The sequence below is a fragment of the Symphodus melops genome (genome assembly GCF_947650265.1).
Source record: "Symphodus melops genome assembly, chromosome: 3".
Taxonomy (NCBI): Eukaryota; Metazoa; Chordata; class Actinopteri; order Labriformes; family Labridae; genus Symphodus; species Symphodus melops.
This window is the reverse complement of record NC_136693.1, coordinates 14,768,336-14,790,686: the sequence shown is the minus strand read 5'-3', so window position 1 is coordinate 14,790,686 and position 22,351 is coordinate 14,768,336. Positions and strand designations below refer to the sequence as shown.

At 39.3% G+C, this 22,351-nt stretch overlaps 3 protein-coding genes across 4 annotated transcripts; 1 reads left to right on the top strand and 2 right to left on the bottom strand.

Annotated features, from left to right (window-relative positions):
• Positions 1-721: 721 nt before the first annotated feature.
• Positions 722-5,927, bottom strand: LOC306821135 (transcription factor E2F5-like). Of its 2 annotated transcripts, none has more exons than XM_079339362.1 (10): positions 5,672-5,927; positions 5,125-5,281; positions 4,602-4,711; positions 4,182-4,337; positions 3,892-3,935; positions 3,187-3,251; positions 2,794-3,109; positions 2,584-2,631; positions 2,409-2,453; positions 722-939 (listed from the first exon to the last, which is right to left on the bottom strand). In XM_079339362.1, the coding sequence occupies exons 2-10, from the start codon at positions 5,278-5,280 to the stop codon at positions 824-826; spliced, it is 1,056 nt and encodes a 351-aa protein (XP_079195488.1). In that variant the 5' UTR covers position 5,281; positions 5,672-5,927; the 3' UTR covers positions 722-823. The 2 variants fall into 2 exon arrangements, with proteins under 2 accessions (XP_079195488.1, XP_079195487.1); XM_079339361.1 differs by having other exon boundaries at positions 5,125-5,284; positions 5,672-5,924.
• Positions 5,928-7,930: 2,003 nt separating this feature from the next.
• Positions 7,931-13,180, top strand: LOC306821619 (lysosomal protective protein). Its single transcript, XM_079340152.1, has 11 exons — positions 7,931-8,307; positions 8,797-8,908; positions 9,001-9,138; positions 9,223-9,381; positions 9,646-9,737; positions 9,949-10,033; positions 10,139-10,291; positions 10,369-10,514; positions 11,942-12,104; positions 12,187-12,276; positions 12,354-13,180. Exons 1-11 carry the CDS (start codon positions 8,138-8,140, stop codon positions 12,435-12,437), a joined length of 1,392 nt encoding a protein of 463 aa, XP_079196278.1. The 5' UTR covers positions 7,931-8,137; the 3' UTR covers positions 12,438-13,180.
• A 727-nt stretch (positions 13,181-13,907) lies between these two features.
• On the bottom strand, positions 13,908-22,177 carry slc38a7 (solute carrier family 38 member 7). Its single transcript, XM_079340153.1, has 12 exons — positions 22,083-22,177; positions 20,784-21,181; positions 19,739-19,792; positions 18,538-18,682; positions 17,913-18,057; positions 17,722-17,820; positions 17,519-17,576; positions 17,304-17,418; positions 16,979-17,126; positions 16,199-16,398; positions 15,377-15,428; positions 13,908-15,256 (listed from the first exon to the last, which is right to left on the bottom strand). Exons 2-12 carry the CDS (start codon positions 21,036-21,038, stop codon positions 15,154-15,156), a joined length of 1,374 nt encoding a protein of 457 aa, XP_079196279.1. The 5' UTR covers positions 21,039-21,181; positions 22,083-22,177; the 3' UTR covers positions 13,908-15,153.
• Positions 22,178-22,351: the final 174 nt, after the last annotated feature.

Sequence of the window (22,351 nt, the reverse complement as noted above, 5' to 3'; positions counted from 1 at the left end):
GCCTTGGGAGATGGTAAATAGTCATGTAGTCTCTTTTCTCACACTAGGGGATAGATTGGGCCCTGCCAGGTGGGCAGTGTCTCTATGTGGCGTGATGGGGGAGTGATCTGTGTAATGTGATGGAAATGTATAAGTTTTCATGTTTGCCTTTTCTCTGGGCCTCTTTCTCTCCTCACCGTGTGAGAGAGGGGTCTTCGAACGCTTATCTTGCCTTCGAATAAATGTTCATTGAGACCAGATCGATCTTGGGGTTCCTTTTTGAATAGATCTTCTCACTCTTTATTTTCACTCTTTGGTAATGGAAAAAATTCCACAACACACGTTACCTGCAGAAAGAACATTTACAGAAGTCTCAGCTGCACTGTCATTCTTATCAGCTAATCATAATAAGCAAGCTTAAGTGCAGAGGATGAAAGTCAAACGAAGAGTGACCATCATGGCTGCTGGACTCCAAACTGTTATAACATTTAAGTTTCACTTGGTAATATTAAGGTAATATTAAGTTTTGTAAATAAATATTTAAAAAAATGTATGAATGTAATACTGCTGTAAACAACACAGAAACATCAGTGAACAGCACTGTGATAAATACTGTAAAGCTTTGTTGTAATTTGTGACAGGCAAACAGCCAATACTTCAACTCCAGTGCAGTAGTTTGTGGTGTTTTCTTGGACAACATTTTGTTTTGAGCTGATGTTGACTAAGTAAATGAACGAATTGGTCACAATCATGAGTTTATTAAATCATAAAACTATTTAAAAACAAGGCGACATGTACATTTCCAGGGTACAAATATTGACTTTGGAAGTCTTACAGTTCATGTTCACACGTTGAGCATAGGGAAGTCAAAGAGATCAGAGAGGCCTTCATTCTCATCTAGATGAAATCGGTAGTCAAGTTCAGATGGGGGCGGAGTCAGGCGGAGGGGAGGAGCAAACACTGAGGAGCAGGGATAGAAACAAGATTCATTAAAGCAGCTGATCGACATTCCGGAGTAAAAGTACAGATTGACCAAAAATGAAATTTGGCTGTTGTAATATAACTAAAATAGAAGTCTTACAGTATCTCACATTTTCTAAAATACCAAAAGTATTTTGGTTAAGTTTGCCTTCATGTTGAGCATGGCCTCAGAGCTGTATCTCAAAAGTGGGAAAGATGTACATTTTGGGACACATTATCAGTGGTGTATCTTTAAATCAAGGGGTGTTTTGGCCTTTTAACACCAAAAGAGCAAACAAGCAAACATTGAGTCAGGTCAAATCAAGTTTATATGGCACATTTACAAACAGCTTCAGCTGACCAAAGTGCTTTAGAGGCACACAAACAGTTACTTACCTACACTTAAAATAGTCAGGGACTCAAATTACCAAAAGGGTAAGAATCAACCATTCTAATAAATGAAGTAAATTATGGACTTGGACCCATAAAAAAGAGTCAGGGACACCTAAGAATCATGACACACGGGACACATAGTGATGTACCTTTGTGTCAGAGGGTGTTTTGGCCTTTTAACATTAGACACCCTCATCAAAAGGTGTCCAGCTACAGGGTGATCAAACCTAAGTGTCCTTGTGTCCCATGCCCAATCATGAGAATTGCCCAGTTTTTAAAATGGTGCAGCTCATGGGACTATATAAAGCAGGGGACGTCCTGTCCCCTGAGTCAAGCCTAGAGCTGACCGTATTCACCTTCCTTCTGGAGGGTTGGGAACTGGGTGAGGGGTCATCACCAAGGTCTTCAGGTGGGCACCCTCCTTCAGCAATGTTTCGTTGAAAGGCCCACTTGTGGTTGATGAGGGCTGATACTGCTGGCTTGAATGATGCCCGCTCAGCAATTCAGTGAGACATATTGAGGATTTCAAAGGCATGTTGTTCCCTTGTTATTTAATGACGGCTGATACTGCTGGCTTGAATGATGCCCGCTCAGCAATTCAGTGAGACATATTGAGGATTTGAAAGGCATGTTGTTCCCTTGTTATTTAATGACGGCTGATACTGCTGGCTTGGAAAAGCGCGCTCAGCAGTTCAGATAGAGAGGGCGATTGGGGGGGGGAGTGGCAAAGACGCACCACTGCCACCCTCAGTTTTAATCACTCAGTTGTCTTTCATTTAAAGCCATATCATGAACAAAACACCTGAAATCATAAGACCACCAAATGTTTTTGGTCCAGAGTAAAAAAAAAAAAAAAAAAAACTTCAAAGAGAAAGTGTCGGGCAGTAAATTCAACATCTGATAAAGAAAATGTTTGTTAGAGAGTGAAAGTTTCCAACAGTATAAAAACTAAAGTTACATACATATAACCTAATGAAGAACTACTACTTCTTTACAAGACACCACTGAGTATACTACATTAACCAGCAACTTATGAATATTATTATCAATAAAGTTTGAAAATAAAGAGTTCTTACCTTCAGAGCTCATTAGCTGTGCAAAGAGATGTTCTCTCATTGTTTCTAAAGAAAGACGTGTAAACAATCATCAGACATTTGTAAACAATCATCAGACATTTGTAAACATTCAAATAAACAAAGAGTGTCAAGGTCATGAATAATGGAAAGATACAAAATAAAACAGGGACGCGACCTTTGTTTGGGTGGAGGAGGTTCCCAAGTTCTTTTGATAAATTACGCACTGAAAAAAGAAACATCAAACAAACAGCTGTGAGAAACACCCAAGATGCATGAACACCTCATAGTGTAAATTCAGAGATTGTTTACAGTCTTACGTTAACCTTTTCACATTGCACATCACCAAGTAACGCACTTCTTAAAAAGTGTAAACTATAATACTCACGTTCAGATGATTCCGTTCTTTGTGGCTCATTATTCCTGAGTGACGATGACAGAAGATGGCGAAAGTCCTCCAAGGACGGCCAGACAGGTTTTAGGATTTGTTGGACGTTATCAGAAGCCTGAAAAGGTGAACTGATGCTTAGTGTCTGATCTGAAGTGGCCATTGCTGATTTGGCTTTCTGTAAAATATCCTCAGGTGGTGGGACAGGCAGCACGAGACGATCAGCGCCGTCTGAGCTTTGGTTAAGCAGTACGACATCTATGGGCCCATTTACACTTTTTAGATGGATCTGGTACTTTGCTGGGCTGTTTAAGACCTGGAAGAAGATGAATGCACTCACTTAACAGTCCAACAAGAAGACACTAGAGTATCTTTCAGAGATAGATCACTTACAGCCTTTGGAATGGGAACATCAAGCTGTGTGCCCAATGGTGCTTGTACTGCCAGAAGAGTCTGGCCTGGAGAGAGAGGAGAGTAAAAGATTCTTCATCCAAAGTCAATAATTTAGTACACTCTCATATATTTTATATTACAACACATGTAGGTGGTTCTGTTTCCCTCTGCTCTTCACTATGATGTGTTGCATCAAAACCGTCAACAGTAGTGTTTGTACAGATGTGCTGACAATAGCACAACTAGCAAAAACAATGAATCATTGAAATACATTCAGATCAGCACACAGTACAAGTCCCTGAGCTGGAAATTCTCCTGTAATATTTCTCTGAATAGTTTTTTGCTGGTAGAAATCTATTAAGGGAAATCAAAGACAAATAGCAGCTGGCTTTATCTCACATGTGCACTACATGACAGGACCATGATGTCTTATATATGTTTTACATACCTCAGTGTTTAGTAACATTTAGATACAAATAGTTTAACCTTTACCTGTGAATGTCCCTACAAATATATCTACTGTTACATCCCATAACCATCAGGATGGGAGACGAAATATGACGAAATGATGAAGAAATATTTTAAAAGCAGAGACTCACTCTACTGAATCTTGCTGCCCCTCTCTGCTTTTCATTTTCATCTGAATCAATGACATGCTAACATGAGAACAACTTTTTAAAAGGCAGAAAAAAAAAAGGAAATTACCACCGAAGCTTTCGCAGATATGTTCATGATTCACATAGGTCAGAGTTGACTTGAGTTAAGGTTCAACAGATCTGAAGGATTGTGTTCATTCAGTGAGAAGGTAAGAATACATCCCGATGTCAACTTTATAATCACCTTTCTTTCAGGATGGAATTCTTTGTGTCATTACTAAATGACCAACATTTACTCCTGTGTCTTTCATAGTTTACTGCATTCTAATAGGAAAAGTTAAACATGTTCATCAGCTGTACAGTTCTGCACTCTTTGCTAAGTTTCTGTAAAAAGGATATTGGCTGCAGTCTTCTGTTGTGTTCCTGATGCTCTGTTCAACCCAAAACTTCTGCTGGTCCAATGTGTGTTCTTTCTGCTCCAAGTCCTCCACCTCAGATTTTAATTCCAACAGTCTGCTGTTAAACTCCGGTGAGCTTTCTCCGGGAAATGCCCCCCTTATGTGGAAAAACAACTGATCAATTCATCTTTATAGCGCCAATTCATCACAAAAGTTTTGTTAAAACACTTTAAAGAGCAGGTCGAGAACATACCCTTTGTTATAATATTTATGAAGACCCAACATGAATCCACCATGACCACAGCACTGAGCAACATTTAGCCAGTCACAGTGGTAAGGAACAACATGTATATGACGGTATTTTGTTCACACATGTATATGCATGTTTAACTGTAAGCAATAAGGCAGGATTAAAACCTACCTCCATTTCACATGGCTCTTGGATATATTCACTATCAGACCAACACCCGCCAGCACGTTTGTTATGTCATAGATTCGTCTCTTCTTTCCGACAGCCAGCAAACTGACAGCCTGAGAGATTACAAGAAGAAAAAAAAAAGATTTTACCTCCTGGCTTAGGACGTGAAGATTAATCCTGAGGCAGTTAAAAAAAAATAAAAAATCAATTCAAAGGCGTCAATGTTCGAATTTGTTTCTGAAAAATCGCAGTAGTATCACGAAACCTGAAGGTTGGTTGTAATAAGCAGGCGTAATCATGGGAGCATTTTGGCTTATCAAGACAGAAAATTAAAGATGAAATCTGAGTGTAAATATTACAACGAGACAGAGAACTTCACAAACAGTGCCACCAACAAGATGCAGCATTTAATCAAATGACAAGCTCAAATCACGTCCAGACTCTCTTAAAATAAATCGTAAATAAATATGTTTCATAATTCAAATATAAGGTTGTGTTCATGTGTTTTTGGCTGCTCTGGGCTCACTTCTTTGATATCCACCACACCGCCCTCAGCTTCTTGTAACATCTTCACAAACTTCGTTGCAAGTAAACGAAGGCTCTTCAGACTCCTTTGGCATAAGATCTGCTCTGGCAAGGCGGACTCTCCTTTTGGGCTGTGAGGACTTTCTTCAAGATTCATTCTGCTGGATATGAAAAGAGGACATTTGAACTTCTCCGGACTCTATTTGGATCAGCTGCACACGACTGAAAAGATTTCACTTCACAAGAAACGAAAGTCAGTTTATCCTTTACAAGCCATCTCTTTTTAAATGCACGTGCATTTATGTCGACATAATTGTTATTAAAAGAAAAGTTTTATTTTCTCAAATTTATTACGAAAAGTGGAACCGGAAGTGCTACCATTTTGAATAGCTAGCTTTTCAGTCGAACAACGCTAACTTGAAAACAAAGTGAACTTTGCTGCATATTTATGAATGCTAAATCAACAAAAGTGCTGACACACATGCATGGAAATGGATTTCTAATGCACTCGATGGCTAGGGAGAAAACAACGAGTTATTTGTTCTTACCTGAAACGTTGTCGGTTCAGTTCAGAGATGTTGAGGAGAAAGTAAAGCTAACCTGACCCTAGCAGTCCAAAGGTCGAGGACAAATAAACGTTCACTGTTTATACAAAGTTAGGCCAAAATGTTACATTTAACACACACAAAATCATGTGTTTACAATCTATGGTCCCACTGGTAACCCGTCCCACATCTGTTAAGGAGTAGGGCGCTCATCTTTCCGGTAGCTGTGTCTACCTTTCAAATTAAAAGCCTGAACTTTAAAGGCTCAAAGTCAAAAGCTATTTAATAAACAACTTCACCGAGACGCAGACTTAATTATTATTTTAGTTGGCATCAAGTCTTAAGTTTAGTTTTATTCAAATGTCCACTTGCTTTTTTGTTTGTGTTTTTAAGAGAGTGGCTTGATTTAGCTATTTCAATATTTTCAACAAATGTTCATTTTTCAGATTTTTAAAAATTATTTCTTGGTATTTTTTCTTATAGGCTGTTAACTTTAAATATGAAGTTGGAAATGACTTAGGTTACATTATCCTTTGTTGCATTAATTCTAAAATTCTTGTTGAATTAAATGTATCAACTTATTTTTCTATGACATATATACTTAAATTATGTGTGTGTGTGTGTGTGTGTGTGTGTGTGTGTGTGTGTGTGTGTGTGTGTGTGTGTGTGTGTGTGTGTGTGTGTGTGTGTGTGTGTGTAAATACTGTCATAGAAAAATAAGTTCACAAAAATAAAAAAATATTTTATGTCATGTCTCACATCTAAAGAAATAGCCCCTCCCCCCAAAAAGCATATTTACATTTCAGGAAAGGAAAAGCACTGGTGATTAAATTAAATAATGGGGTTCTTATGTATATATCTGTTTAGGTTACAGGGCCCTGCTTTTGTCATAAGCTACAGCTTCACGGCAGACTTAATACTGCGTGTTAGCAGTATACCCTAAAAGTAACAAAAATGTTGCTATTCTTGATGAATAATTTAACAGGCAACTATTGAGCTGGCACAAATAGATGTTACAGTGTGTGACTGTGCGAGGTTCTTAAAAAAACGTTTTAACAACAACCCTACAATAGCTATTTCTGAATAATCAATAAACTCAGTAAAGGGAAGTATTTTTACAACCAACCTATCTTGCCTGACCTCCTTTGCCCACTGTAGACAAATAATACCTGCCACTATATATTTTTGCGGTATATATACAGATGGTTTGGTCTGAAAGTCTTTTGGAGACATATATTCCAAATTCAGGTAACCACTTATTTCGGCACACCCCTGCTCATTCACTGAGCCATCTGTATACATTTTGAGGTAATTGAAATAACTGGAACACACTTGGGTAAAATTCTACTTCAGTTATTATCCATTCAACTTTGATATCTGGGAGACTCTTGTCTAACTTTGCCTCACGATAAAACCATAGGGGTACACTATAATTGGAGTGGGCCGTGTTTGCATATGTACAGTATTCCATGTTCACCCAAACCCACAATTTTGGAACACAGAATATTCCCAGTGTCTTTTCCACCTCATTATTAACTCAGACCATCCATGTGGAATAATCTTTTCGGAATCCACACTGATAAGAATACAGAAATAAACCCTGAATATATCTATATCACACTTTTGCACCCTCAATTAACATTGAAACAACATTTACATCTGATGTTGTATCAACTTCTGTTGATGTAAATTGACAGTAAATTTCTCAGTTTGCGAGATGAAGAAAGAGTTCTTATCTTTACTTTTGGACCCTCCATCAACATTGAAACAACATTGAAATCTGATGTTGTATCAACTTCACATTTGCACCCTCAATTATAGGCAGGATAGGTAATTTCCTGCAGATACACTGAACATCTGGTAATTTATTGTTTTATTATTTTAACAAAAATGAGATTGTGGTAACAAGTAGTTCATTTTTGATGATACATTTCCTTTTTTTCAAATTTCAGATAGCTTTTATTTTGGAATTATACATCAGGATTGTCTTGATATTTGCTTAATAACATTTTGAGGGGGTGAACCACCAGTTTGGGCTGAAATGAGTCTGTGGTAACAGGTCATTTATTTGTAATCTCAAATTAAAATAAACCTTGAGTATAACTCAGCTGAGGTTCCATGTTTCAGATAACTTTTATTTTTGAAGCGTCATATCAACATGTCGTGTTATTTCCTCTGTTTAAACAAGCATACACTTCTAAAACATAGACAAACCAGTGGGAGATTTTAAATAGAAACCTTTGTTGTCAGTCGCTCTTCCCGTAATGCCTCTGCGACACGCGCACCAAATAGCGTGAACGCTGGTAGTCAGGAGCAGGTCACGTGGTCCACGGCAGCAGTCATATGACAATCTGGTTTGACTCGCTAAAACCAGAGAGCTGTTGAGGACGGTTAAAGGAAGTACCAACTACGAAGCTTCCTCATTGATCACTGTCGTGTGTTTTTGTGTGAGGTGAGTGTTTTGTAGTGATGTCTGCTGGTGGTTTGTTGGTGTGTTTGCTGGCTCTGCTTCAGCACGGCACGCGGGCTCAGTACGCTCCTGATGAAGTCACTCACCTGCCTGGCATGACGTTCAAACCCAACTATCGACAATGGTCTGGATACCTGCAGGCTCGGCCGGGAAAGTTTCTCCATTACTGGTAAGAGAAGGACACCGATTAGTCTTGTGAAAACCTTACCGATATCCACCTCAGTCAGGTAGAGTTTGAAGTCAAGTGTTTGTTTGAAGGATGTGAAGATAGATAGATAGATAGATGGATACTTAATTGATCCCGAGGGAAATTCAAGCAAAATTGAAGCAATCAATATAAACCGGTGTTCATTGAGATTTACATGGTGACTAATGTGTCCCCCAATTTAAAGTACTGAGGTAGACAAGCAGTGTTCCTGTACAATGGTAACCCGTGACTTCCTGAACAGGTTGTGACGGTATGGTTCGGTTCATAATTTGGTTTTGGTTCGGCACGAGTTCGACTCAAGGGGAGAAAGGGAAAGTGTTAAGTAGACACAGTAAAGAAACGTAATATGTGGACAGTGGTGCAAGTAAACTTGTTACATCTCGTTAGTCTGTAATCAAGAAGAGAGGAAAACAAAATCTCTACAGAAATAAGGTGCTGGTCCCCCTGCAGGTTTGTGACTTCTCAGAGGAGCCCGGCTAAAGACCCCCTTGTTCTCTGGCTGAATGGAGGGCCAGGCTGCAGCTCACTGGATGGCTTCTTGTCAGAGAATGGACCATTTCATGTGAGCATACTGACTATTTAAATGGTATAACATGTGCACTGTTTCAAAGTGACTGTTTTTTGTTGGACTGAATGTTGGATTTCCTTTTTCAGGTAAATGATGATGGGGCCACTCTGTATGAGAACAAATTCAGCTGGAACCAAATTGCCAATATGCTGTATATAGAATCACCTGCAGGAGTGGGATATTCTTATTCTGATGACAAAAAGTATGCTACTGATGATGACCAGGTGAGTGCAGTGATTGACTGACAAACTTTGTGAAGTAAAGGAAAAGCTTACTTATGTTTTACGTCTTATGTGTTCCTCTGATAGGTTGCTGATGATAATTACAAAGCCTTGCAGAGTTTCTTTGCAAAGTTTCCAAATTTCACTGAAAACCAGTTCTACATCTTTGGGGAAAGCTATGGTGGAATTTATGCACCAACCCTCAGCCTGCGGGTGGCTTCTGGAGCTGCCAAAATCAACTTCAAGGTACGATTTGATGCACTTAATTGTTCCCTTGAGGAAATTTGCCTTGGACCTTGGAAGTGAGCTGCTTTTTGGTGATGTTCCAAATAATTGTCTTGCTCGTCAGTGTAATCACAAGCATGAAGTATCTTAACTTAAAGTGACACTTTACCCTTCAGGTACTTTTGAGAAATTCAGTCAAGACCTTCACTGTAAAGCAGACTGTTATTTTAGCTAACAAGATTCATATCAAATATGACCTCAATGTTTTTTTGTTTGTTTTTTTAGGGCTTTTCAGTGGGAAACGGTCTCAGCAGCTTTGCTCTGAATGACGAAACTTTGATTTTCTTTGGTTACTACCACGGTCTCTTTGGAGAAGAGTAAGTGGCTCCTTCTTTGTTTTTGGGAATATATTGTCCATAGCACCAAGTTTTTGAAGTCTACTGGATGTTAGACAGAAGCATCACAAATGGTACCAATGATCATGCTACTGTCTTGAAGCAAGATGCAGCAAGCTGAAAAAGTAATGAAATGCTCATTCAAGTTTACTTATTGTTGATGTGTAATATTTTTGTTATGTTTTATGTATAGTTTGTGGCGTGATCTGAACACAAATTGCTGTGACAAGGAAGGCTGTAACTTTCACAACTCCAGTTCGGAGGCCTGCATGATCCTGGTATAGTAAACTAGTTTTTCAGAAATCTGCTCGATTCTGCTGTTCCCTTCAGCTGATGGGACTCGGTGACTAACTCCATTTTTACTCTGTCCTTGTCTGTCTCAGGTGAATATTGCCTTTGGTATCGTGTACGACAGCGGCCTGAATGAGTATGCTCTGTACTTGGATTGTGAGGGTGGCAGAAGATCCCACCAAGGCTATGAGAGGGCCATGAGTCATGTGTTTAAGAACTTTAGGAAAAATCCACACGTCCTCAAAGTGAGTGTTTCCTGCTGCTTAAAAGTGCTGCTAGCCCATAAACCTGTTTGTTAATGAAAACAAATCTTTAAATGAAGTTTTCAGAACCAGGCCATTCCTCCATACTTCTGGGTGAAGTCCCACCTTGCATTAACAGTACCGCTCAGAGGAACTGGCTGAGGAGAAGCGATGTGAGGAAAGCTTTACACATCCCAGATACACTGCCACCATGGGACATCTGCAGGTATCTTATAACACATACACAACACACATAACATCCTTGTTCTTAACTTTGTGAATTTTATATCAGCTTTAGGAACATTTAATGTCAACATCATCTTTTCTTCCAAATAAAACAGTTATAAATGTGTATACTTGGCATCACCCAGTTCAGACAATAGTGTTGTTTTATTTTGGTAAGAATTTCTTTTTCAAACAGCACTGCACGTGATGCTTGTCTGTTCAAAACAAAGCAGCTCTGCTTGTCTTTACTGTCTCAGTGGCCAGGGAGTCACAGACCAATGCAGTTGTTTGAAATTGTCACACGTGATGGTACTCGGCCAATCAAATCCTTTACTCAGACCAGGTATCGTAAGTTGAACGTGTGTTCAAACGCACAAGCGAAGTTAACAAAGTTGACTTTGGGTGTGTCTTAATGCAGAGGAGTTAGCTGCCAGGATGACACAGTGGGAGGAACTAAGTCAGTCAGGGGAAAGATAGACATTTGGTGTGCTCTAAAATTAGAGAAGATGGAAACAAACGCCTTTTAATTAAAAATGAAAAAAATGTACTTTCATATATTCATTCTCCCCATGAGCAGACGAAAACGGTTCAGTACCCTCAAGATTATCAAATGCAGCAATGTGAAATATCACTACAAGACAAAGTACACTTTTTTTTTTTTTTTTTTGAGCCAGCAGACATACTCACAGTCCAATCTAAGGACACTGAAAATAAATGAAGAGCCCAATATGATTGATCCACCAGAACCCTGACACAATCATTTCATGTCCAGCAACCAATGTTCCCTTAAAGTTGCTTTGGGTCAACTCAAAATTGTTTTATTGACACAATTCCAATTGAGGTTTAAAATTCTGACTGGTCGAGCCGACGCTCAGTTCTCTCACAATACAAGAGGCGGTGTGCTGGCAGGATTTAAGCTGGAGAGGACGAGAAAAGCAGGTGACATATGTACATTTTAAATACAGACGCAAAGACCAAATGAAGATATGTGTATATATAGAGAGAGGTTTAGAGTATTTAAAAATATATATATATATTTGTCCACTTAGTGTTAACTTTAGGCCTGACCGTTTTGTACAGCTCAAACAGTTAACATGTGCACATAATGCATTTAAACAAAATAGATTTTTTTATGTAATGATTTAGAAAGAATCTGACCTGAAAGTTGATGGCAATAATCAATCCATAGTAGCTTCAGTGTCATGACATGCATGTCAACAAGTGAATGGAAAGCTCAACAGAAACTGTCAGTAAATGAATTTACTGTTAAAAAGTCTACAGCTGTGGTTGCACCTCTGTGAGGCTAGACTTCAGCATGCCAGTGTTTTGAGCCATGCATGCAGACCTGCTGACCACTGTGTATCTGTCCTTGCATTTAGGTGTTACACATGTAGCTCATGATCATTTGCTCTCTTTTGTACATTGTAGTGGTGATGTTGGCGAACAGTACACAAACCTGTACCCCTCAGTGAAGAATGTGTACCTCAAGCTGCTCTCTCTGGGCCTGCGCGCTCTCGTCTACAATGGAGACACTGACATGGCATGCAACTTCCTCGGTGACCAGTGGTTTGTTGAAGACCTTGGCTTGAAGGTAGAACCTTTTAATATTGATTTAAAAATAATCTCAATTTCTTTAAGATAAACTTATTAATACAACCAATAAATGTTCTCAGGCAACCACCAAGTACCAGAGCTGGATACATGACAAGCAGATTGCTGGTTTCTACCAACAGTTTGGCAACATTACTTTCTTGACTGTCAAGGTAACTAGTATCATGTTGTTTTTTTGTTTTACAATGATATGTTGGCATTATTGTGACACTCCACTGTTGTGTTTCAGGGTGCAGGTCACATGGTTCCTCAATGGGCTCCAGGTCCAGCTTTGCACATGTTCCAGTCTTTCATAACAAATGGACCCTACTGAGCCTTGAAAGAGACAGCTGTATGATGTATACCTGCACTTCTTGAATAGTTCTTTATTTTTCTCAGGGAAGATGATTGTTGGTGGGAAAGGGACAGTTGGCACTCATTATTTTATATTGTTCATGAAGTCACTGCATCTGTTGTGTAAAAAATAGGACAAATCTCTTATATGGGCTTTCATCGATTTGACAATTTAGAAATTATGTAAAGTAATTGTTCCCGCAATGTGGATGTCAACAACTATCTTGGGCCCATGGTGTGATTTAACATCCTTGTTTTAGACAGTACCTCAAAGTGGAAGGTCTGAAAATGTTTGGCCACAAAGAAAAAGAAAAACACATTTGAAATGTGTTCTGAGGTATTCAAACTTCATGACCTCATTTAGGCCTCAGTCACATTCAAGTATTTGGGGAGTTTAAAGCACCTGTTCGGTTCTGATGAGCCTTAACGCCTCAGCTGCCTTGTTGGTTCATGTAAGAAAGTTAGAGGATTTTTTTTAGTGAGCCCTTTGACCTCAGGCTTCACTTTCAATGATTAAAATCCATGAGAAATGTCCGAACACAGATACTCTGATTGCTCTTTACATGTCTAATAAAGCATTTCTGTGGTACAGATGTTGAGCTGAAATGTGTGTGGTTTTCATTGACACTTGTTAGAATGATGCCAGAAAACTTGGGTGCATTTAAACAATGAAATTGTAACTTTTATGGGTCTTTATTAAATGTTTGAAGTGCCACTTGCAAACATTGTCAAGTTTATTCATATGCCTCACTTGTATTTACTTACTGGAAAATCACAAGCAGTTCTTTCAAGTATTTCCATTAAACCACAAGACCTTAGATTACATGATAACTTTCTGAGACAACAGGGACACATGATTGCTGATCAGACACAGCAGAGAACATCCTTAGCCTGACGAGTGAGTTTGCAGAATCCATCACTTTCTCTGCAGCATCAATTTAAAAAAATAAATCATCTCAACCTTACACCATTAAAGTCAATCAACATTTCAACACTGATTGAAAGAAATGTTTATACAATTAAAAAGTTGTTCAGACAGCTTTACTTTTTTGGCTGTAGCTCCTTTCATAATTATACATTTCATGTATTTGGTCCAACAGCCTGACTAAATACATTATTGCTGTTTTGGTTGTGGAGGATAGAAATCCCTTTCAAAGACAGTCCTTCATGTTCAAATAAACAGCCACATATTTTAAGATTTTATAACTTGGATAAATCAGAGACTTTAGAGAGTCCTAAATCTGGCTTCAGTTAATTGATGTAAGCTTTGATCAGTCAGGTGTTTTGTTACACTTCGGCTGATTAAACAGCTTAGTTAAGGGGGATTTCCTGTTTAGCTTGCAGTCTGAATAATGAAGTGTGTTTTGAACATGTTTAGTTATAGCTAAATTTGAAAAGGTTTCACATATTAATGCTTGAAAAACAAAGTTGACTTTGGCTTTAGGTTTTTACAAAAACTATCATAACTTACTATAGAGATGAGGAAGTGATTCAAGTCAATATAACCCCACACCAAGAGTTTGACACCAGTGACAGTCAGGCTGTCTCTTGTCTGCCAACTAGACCGTTTTCTGTAAATGACATGAAAACCATTTTGTGTAGTTTGAACATCCATTTGTCTCTCATATTCACAAACTATCATTTTCCAACCCACTTTGTTGGCCCTCATGAGTGATAGTGGTGCTGCTCATGTTGGACACACCGCACAACCGAGCATAGTGTTTCTGGAAAGCTTTCTGCTTCAGTTTTAAGCCTTTCTGTCAAATATTTTGTACAACATTAACAACATTGATCTTTTCAGAAGTCATGCAGGCCCACAAGGACTTTGTTCATGTCTTGCTAAAATGATCTACCTCAAAGACAACTACTCAACGTAGCACATGTGACTTTAAAGTTTGAAAACTGACGAGTCATCAAGAAAACAATATCTCAAATAGTAGAAGTTCCAAAATGTCTGTAAAAAAAAAAAGCCAGCTGTCTCCTTCGCCCAAAATCTCGCTTTTTCAATTTGTTTTGAGGTACTTATTAACATAAAAATTAAACACTTGAATCGATGTCATGCAATTACCACATCCACCAGTAATGCTGCCATACATGTGGAGATCTATCAACTATTTTTTATGTTATAGAAGAGACAAATTCATGATTTTTTGATGAACTATATGCAGTAGCAACATAAAGCCTGGACCTGAAGTAGACCTGCATGTTAATGTAAAGAAACACTTTCAATCAGCATGCAAGTTCAATGTACAGAAGTCGTTTTGTAACGATAAAAATCATTTCGAAGTTGACTTTGGAAGATATAAAGTCCTCAGCTCTATAAATACATCAGCAATATGTTGCCTGTACTGGGTCAACATGGAGGAAGTCATTCTGTGCCTCTGTGGAATGACTAAACATCCAAAACTGTTTTTACTGCAAGTACAAAAAAACATCATTAAAACGTGCAATAAAACTTTACATAAAGTTAAAGGCAAAGTGTCTAAAGTCACTTGGCATTGTGAGTTGTCTCTGGCTACCTGACACAGTGAAGAGCTGTGGAACAGGCTGGTGTTATGATGTAGAGGACCTGTTTGTTTAATGAGTGTCATGAAATGCTTCTCTTTGTTCATCCATTGAGAGTAGCAGCACAGGGCCCAACACCTCCCTCTACATCTTCAGTGTAGACTCTGCTGGCCATGCTGAACATGTTCCTTTTAGCTGACGACGTCCTGATAGATGGAGTTGGTCGTAGTGAGGCCAAAGACGAAAGTTCCAATTGTAACCATGACAACGCCGAAGCCCACCAATCCGTGCCAACTGAACCAGAGAGACCAACATGAAAACAAATTTAATCAGGGAAATGTGTCGAGTCAAACATAAAGAAAACAGGTCCGTCAATTTAGCATAGAGAACATGCAAGAATAACCTGCAACTCACCTTGCAGATCGGTTGTCTGTCTCTGCCAGCTTGGCTTGAATCAAACACAAACCTGTAAAGTTTAAGAGACAACGTGGCATTAAGATTTCACAGATATGAACCTTGCTGAAGCCTGGCTCAGACTTTTTAATCCAATCACACACGTAAGGAGAATCTTTACAAATGTTCTCCTCCATGATCTCAAGTATTCACATTTAAGAAGATTATCATGGAGGAACACCACACCTCACGAACTGGTGTAGAGAGGACAAAAAACATTTTATTTTTTAACAACTTTGGGTGAAGATATGGGTGGGGAGGCGTGGACAACATGGATTGTTTATTCTTCAGCAAGAGCTGGACGGAAGATTGTAACTGTCATATTGTTTGAGGGCTGCCTCTTGGCGCCCGTCGCCACTGCTTTCCACTTATTACTATCGTCCGCCTGACCCTTTCATGACTTCATCGTCAAAATTTTAAATCCTAGATCTCAGGCATGTTTGATATAAATATGGACATCCCTGGGGATGTTCGAGCAGCTCAGTGATGTTAACATTGGGTCTTTATACCACTCAAACTACGGCATCATCTCAGAAGATACTAAGTTCTGAGCCGCCTTGACTCGGACCTCAAATCGTCACGATTATCTTGTTAAAAGGGAAGTTTTTTCTTGCCACGCTATGACGGATTAAGCTGGGCCCATGTAATATAGCAATAAGTAAGGTCCTTTAGCTGCTTTTTTTAAAGTATCTTGAGAGAACACCTGTTATGAATTGATGCTATGCAAATAAAGACGGATTGATTGATAGTCTGAGTCAAGGTTTACAGTGAAAGAAGTTTTACCTGGGAAGACAAAGATGAAACAGGCTGCTAATCCTCCAATCAGGGAGATCACCCGACCGATGTCAGGGATGAAGAGTGCGAGGACCAGGGTGACGACAAACCACACCAGCGTCTGCAGAATCCTCCTCCTCTGTTCACGACGTACACACACCTCTACCTGCTCACCTTGGAAACGCAGCCAGAGTCCTTCGATAACCGCCCTGAAAAGACACATGAATACACCAGAGTGCAGTGAGGAAATGTTCCACTGACTGTATTGTACAATATGTGCAAACCAGGGCATATGTGTCTTTGATAGAGAGCAGGGAACACACACTGATCTGATCAGAAGATTAGGAAAGCATGAATACAAGTTTTCCAGATCTCGTAGAGAGAAATGGTCTGTTTCTCGAAATGTCTCTGATGATGGAAGTACGACTGAACTGCTGGGTAAATGTCTACTTTGAGGTTTTGATTGAAAGTGCTAAAAAAAGTCTCCCCTGTAGAGGTAATGAACTGGAAAGAGAACCGAAACTACTAAATCACAGCATTAGCACTATCTTTATTAAGTTGCAGTACAACTTCGAAACAAAACATCCAGTTGTAGGCGTCATGAAGGCAGCTGATCATGTTGACAGTGTTGTGGTAATTGTTTGCAAGGTGACAGTTAAATTAATCTCAGTCCATCTGCCTAAACTACAAACTGATGTAATAACTGTATGAGGTGACCAAGAGACACGATGTAGAATCAGTAAGTGTGAACACGCAGGCTGGAGAAGAGCAGAAACGTGGAAATCTTACCTGCCACAGAAGTGTAAAATGGGGTAGGAGGTGATGACGCAGATGACAATGAAAGCTCTTGCAATGGCCACTGGGATATCATCAGGAGGGTAAGACATCAACACATCCTGGCTGACATTAGAGCCAAATGTCAGGAAGCCACAGACACCTGATTGAACGAAACACGATGAGAACTTACAGGAGAATGTAATGTTTTATAATAAATAAAACCTATTCAAGTAATGTGAAATTAATCAATCATTATTAGGAAATGTATAATGTTTATACAGTTCGTAAATCATTGTTTTACAGCCCTAATAAATAAACACACACAGCACAAGCCTACCTGTTCCTGTGTAAACAAAGAGACAGATTATCATGCTAAGAGTGACCACCAAGCCCCAGGGTTTAATCTCCTTCCTGCTCATGCTGTCAAACACCGGCACACAGCTGACATGGCACTGAAGAGAGAGAGAGAGAGGAGACACATTTATCGCATTAACACTAAACTCTGTTCAAAGAAAAGTTATTATAACTTATAGAAACCTAAGGAAGAGATACCTGGAAACCAAAGCATATGGTGGGCATTGCATTGAAAACTGCGGTCCAGGAAGAAGCACTGAAACAAACACGAGAAATAAGCAGCTCAAGCAAAGCGTGATGACGAGGATGCAGATGTTGCTGCCTACATGAGGCTCAAAAGATTAGTAAAAGCTGGAAGCTTCATAATGCTGTTCACTTTATGACAGGTGCGTTGTGTTCACCTGGTGGGAATGTAGCCCGGGATAATCTCTCTATCTGGCCAGAAGTACTTTATGATGATCACAATGGTCACATACCAGGTTCCCATAACACTCAGCGCACTGCAAAGAAGAGCGACACCAACTCAGACATGATCGTAAAACAGGGTTGTTTTGTTTTATCCTGAATGACATAGTAAGTTTAAGATTTTTACCTGGCATACTTCTGGAAGCCAATCTCTTTGGGAATCGAGAGAGGCAAAATAATCAGGACAGCGGTAACAACGATGGTAAACTTGCGGTCGGTGTACCACAGATTAAGGACTGTGCCACCCTCATCATGTCCCGCTGCTGCTATCACTGCAAAAAGGGGATTACAAGAAAAAAAGTTTGAAAATGACACAGAACAGAGACATACTGGGAGGGACAACACAATGAAGTGAACTGGAGTCAGAATCCATTAAATTCATTTGCAAAACCAGAGAGGTCAAAGGTCAAAAAGACTTTCTGCACTGTCAGAGATGGTCACATGAGAGACACATTTTCTGATCAGTGACATCCACGATGATCTTTGCACTCATCAATGACGGAAAAATCCTATTCTGCACGACATCTTCCTTGGGTCAATGCACAGATGACTCAGGTGTCTGACTACACGGATGGACTGTAGGTGATGGAACAATACGATTTGCAGACAGTACAAACTATCTCTTATTAGAGGCATGTTTTAAATGTAACAGAAAATGTTAACTGAGCCCAATGAGAGAAAGAACCGGATAAAATGGAGGCAGGAAAAAAAAATAATGCTTTTATGAACAGTTGTATTGTAGATGTACTTACAGCGATCCAGCTGGTCTCCAATGACGATAAAGAAAGCAATACAAGTCCCAAAGGTGTAGACAGCAATCGCTACTTCACATATGATTCCTGTGACTTTCCCACAAGAAGCTCGAACCACTTCCTGATAAGTACTTTCATTACTGACCTGAAGAAACCAGGAAAAGGATTAAGAAGTGGAAGCGTGTCTTTAAGGAGAAAATGTATGCTTATCGTCCTTTGAGTTGACTGTGCATTAGCGAGGTGCAGTGTGACGATGCAGGCTTCATTTAATACAGTCAAGTCTATGAACATTAACACTTGATTGCAGTCTCTTTGAAATGAGACTTCAACAAACTGTAGATGTCAGATTCAGAATCACAAAAGATTCCAACACTGGGTCTTGAAAACAGAAAATATACCACAAACGTCACTCTTATGATCACCGACACATTTCATCACCATGCTCCCACAGCAGCTTCAATCAGCCGTTTATTTTTTGCAAACTATTGCAAAATCCAAGAACAGCTTTCTGCGTGTACAGCTCATGTGACTTCAGACTTGTAAAGCTTTTATTGTAACAGTGCAGTGGTGGAATTTTTAGCAACAGTTTAAATACAAGAAAACTGTTCATGTATAATAATTGCCAGGTTAATTGTTTTACAGCGCTTTGTTACTTGTATTTCAGGGCGGTAAAATGACCAATGTGGCACTACTTTTCTATTTGTAAAGTTATGCAGGGTCACGTGGCCACTCCGAAAATGTAAGCCCAAAGAAGGAGCCCCACTACAGACGGTTGTTATCTTAGTCTAAGTCTAAGTCTTAGGTTGTTAAGTCCAGCCACTGGTAAAGTCAGCCAATCTCAAGGCATCCCGATGCTTCAGGACAAAGTTTAACCTGTGGATGGTGTTTGTATTTTAGAGAAAAATAAATTATTCAGATGATCAGATGATGTTTGTTTTATTTAAAAACATGTTTTAAAGATGCACTGAGTCTGAGCCAGCAGGAAGTGAAAGTCTGAGCTTTTTAGCAACGCACAAGGTTTTACAACCACTCATTGCACAAGACTGTTCCAATTACGTCACCACTGCTGAGCGCAGAAAATGCTGAATTGATTGAAAATGGGTCTGAATTAGAAGGCTCAAAGACACAGTGGAAAACAAAATGTTGAAAGACACAGTGGAAAATTCGGACACGTAAATTAAAGGCAGAATCCGACACAAACCTGTGAGCAGTATCCAAGGATCACCAGTCCAGTAATGATGAAGATCAGCATGAACTGAAACACAGAAACAAGAAGCGTCACGTTATAGTTTGTTTATTTTCATCAAGTTAATATACAGAGTGTGTATACATTCACTAGCTGTACTGGACAAACTGTGAAAGCCAGACTGATTGAAATTAGAGTTTGACCAATACATCAGTTTACAAATTATCTACCAACATGTGCACATTAGCAAACATCTGTACGTGTTTTTGATAAGGCAGGGCGATGCGGTCTCAAAATAACATCTCACATTTTTCTACACCAAACTCAATTTATGATTTTAATCAGTTTTTTTTTTTTCTTAAAAAAAAAAACAAAACTGGAAATGACAGAAAAATTACCATAAGCAAGATTTGCATTGACTATCAAGAAAGCTAATAAATAAGCAAACTGAATTTCTCCTTAGAGGTTAAAGGGCAGGCTGTAAACTTTTAAAGAGCTCTATGCACTTTCAGAGTGCAGATAAAGTACAGATGAGGCCGAGAAATGAGAGAAAAGCAAAATACTTGCACCTCGATACCACATACCTAGGGGGGCCGAGGACGTGAACTACAGGGAGCCCAAAGGGGAGGTGCGGAGTAAATTGAAGAGAAAATCTTCATTTTAATCTTTGAAAATCTAGATTTTCATACAAAATCTTATCTAGATTTATCGCCCAGCCCTAGTGCCGATATTAAAACTTATTTCTAAGCTCAAGAAAAATGTGTTTGATCGTTTATGAAATTATTGTGTCACAATCTACTCTCATCACTGTGCAGCACAAGGAGTACAGAATCACAGCGGCGCACGTGCACTAGAATTAGCTGAAAACACATTATGATACCTGAGAATTCTCTTTAATAAAATCTTTTGATTTAGATCGTCTACTACTCACTTCATATCAACCAAACAGCAGCACGAATTAGGCAAACAAATTGAGCTTGACCTTGATTTCAACAATGAAAGAGGCATTTTGGATATAGAGCCTGTGGATGGAGGTGAGTGTTATGATGTCATTCCTCACCATTTGAAGCATCACTCCTGCAATAACTCCTCCCGCCATGTTAAAGGCTGCAGGGAAATTTAGCAGACCAGCTCCCAGGGCAGCGTTCACTACAATAAACACAGCTCCCAAAGAGGACACCCCTCCGCTCCTTCTTCTGTCCATCTCTGGATGTTGGATAGAATCCACACTGGGGCTCTGCAAGAGCCAGGCCCGTTCTCCAGAGTCATGACCTCCAACTCCGGCCCAATCCTCCACATCAGCATTTATCGCCATGAGTCCACAGACTGACGCTCGGCCTGCTCAGCCTTACAGACCCAAGAAAATGCCAATTCTTAATATGCTCAGTCCTCAGGAGGTAGCTGATTTTTCTCAAAGGTGTCTGCAGCGTCAGTATGATGGTCGAATGCTTCAGTTATCTGTAATGAAATATTTTAGTGAAGTAGAGTTCAACTATGAAATAAGCATACAACGTACATGAGGACAGCAGTGAATCTTTAGCACGTTTCCAGTGTTTTCTTGGAGCAGGTCGTCCCCAAGTTTAATCCTAAATTGTGTTTCCATTCATGAAAATACATGAGACCACTCTATGGTGAAAGTGTAAAAGTTTACTTGTTTAAACAAAATGAAGCCCTTGGCCCACAATGTCATTTTGGGAATATCAATATCAAAGTTTCTCTGTGGAGTTTTGAAGCCATGAAGATTAGTTTTGATTAGCCACTACCTCTTTTATATATCTTATCTCCAAATAGCAAACAGCCATACTCCGGAGAAAGGGCTGACCTGCTGCAGTACATTACCATTACTAATGTAGATGATGAGTGAATTCATTCAACCAGCAAAGACTATGGCAGCTTGTAAGTCAATTTCAACTCAAAGAGCCTTTACTACAAGGACTAGTAATGGAGACAAACAGGCAGACTGTACACAGTTCACCATCAACTATCTCCTGTTAAATCCCTAAGAAGCTTTAATCATGCAGAAGAACTATAGTTCAAGTTTATTATAGGAAGGTGCTAATCCAGACTGTTTTAAACATACACTCAAACAAACAAACTGTGTATCTACTCCAATCTTTAAATACTATCAGACTGTTGCTTTTCTTTTCATTTATGTAACAATAACATCTGTCAACGCAGCCAAAGCGTTCTGTTTTTGTTTCCTACAATAGCTAGCTAGAAACGATACACCGAGCTGATCACAAAATACAACCACAGGTTTCACACGGAACAAACCACATAAACATTTATATACCTTCTGTGTGTACTTTAAAGCAGAGGAAATGAAAAAAAAAACCGTTCTGATAATTAGAAACTGTACCTTGTGAGTTACACAGCCTCCACAACCGCAGGTGACGAGTGAGCTGTTTATGCAGCGCGTACAAACCAAAGGATCATGTGACAATTTGTCACGTGACTGGAGTGTCGGTTGTTCTTCCTGTTGTTTAGACTTGTGGGTATCGTAGTTATTTGTAAAGGAATCACTATCCAAGATTTCTAAAGAGGCAAGTCCTTCGTGTGTCATTGGTTAATTCTTTTTTAAAGACAAAACTCATTTGTATTTAAGTCTGTCTGGCTTTATCCCCTCAA

Excerpts from the sequence above, each read along its gene's own strand:
- LOC306821135 (XM_079339362.1), bottom strand. The coding sequence starts at position 5,280 with ATGAATCTTGAAGAAAGTCCTCACAGCCCAAAAGGAGAGTCCGCCTTG. Across the intron at positions 3,110-3,186 it reads ATGTTCCCATTCCAAAGGCT|GTCTTAAACAGCCCAGCAAA; the intron begins GTAAGTGATCTA and ends ATCTTCTTCCAG. Across the intron at positions 2,454-2,583 it reads CCTCCTCCACCCAAACAAAG|AAACAATGAGAGAACATCTC; the intron begins GTCGCGTCCCTG and ends GTCTTTCTTTAG.
- LOC306821619 (XM_079340152.1), top strand. The coding sequence starts at position 8,138 with ATGTCTGCTGGTGGTTTGTTGGTGTGTTTGCTGGCTCTGCTTCAGCAC. Across the intron at positions 10,292-10,368 it reads AAAATCCACACGTCCTCAAA|TTTTCAGAACCAGGCCATTC; the intron begins GTGAGTGTTTCC and ends CTTTAAATGAAG. Across the intron at positions 12,105-12,186 it reads TTGAAGACCTTGGCTTGAAG|GCAACCACCAAGTACCAGAG; the intron begins GTAGAACCTTTT and ends AAATGTTCTCAG.
- slc38a7 (XM_079340153.1), bottom strand. The coding sequence starts at position 21,038 with ATGGCGATAAATGCTGATGTGGAGGATTGGGCCGGAGTTGGAGGTCAT. Across the intron at positions 17,821-17,912 it reads GGCTTCCAGAAGTATGCCAG|TGCGCTGAGTGTTATGGGAA; the intron begins GTAAAAATCTTA and ends TCTTCTTTGCAG. Across the intron at positions 15,257-15,376 it reads ACAGACAACCGATCTGCAAG|TTGGCACGGATTGGTGGGCT; the intron begins GTGAGTTGCAGG and ends TCTCTGGTTCAG.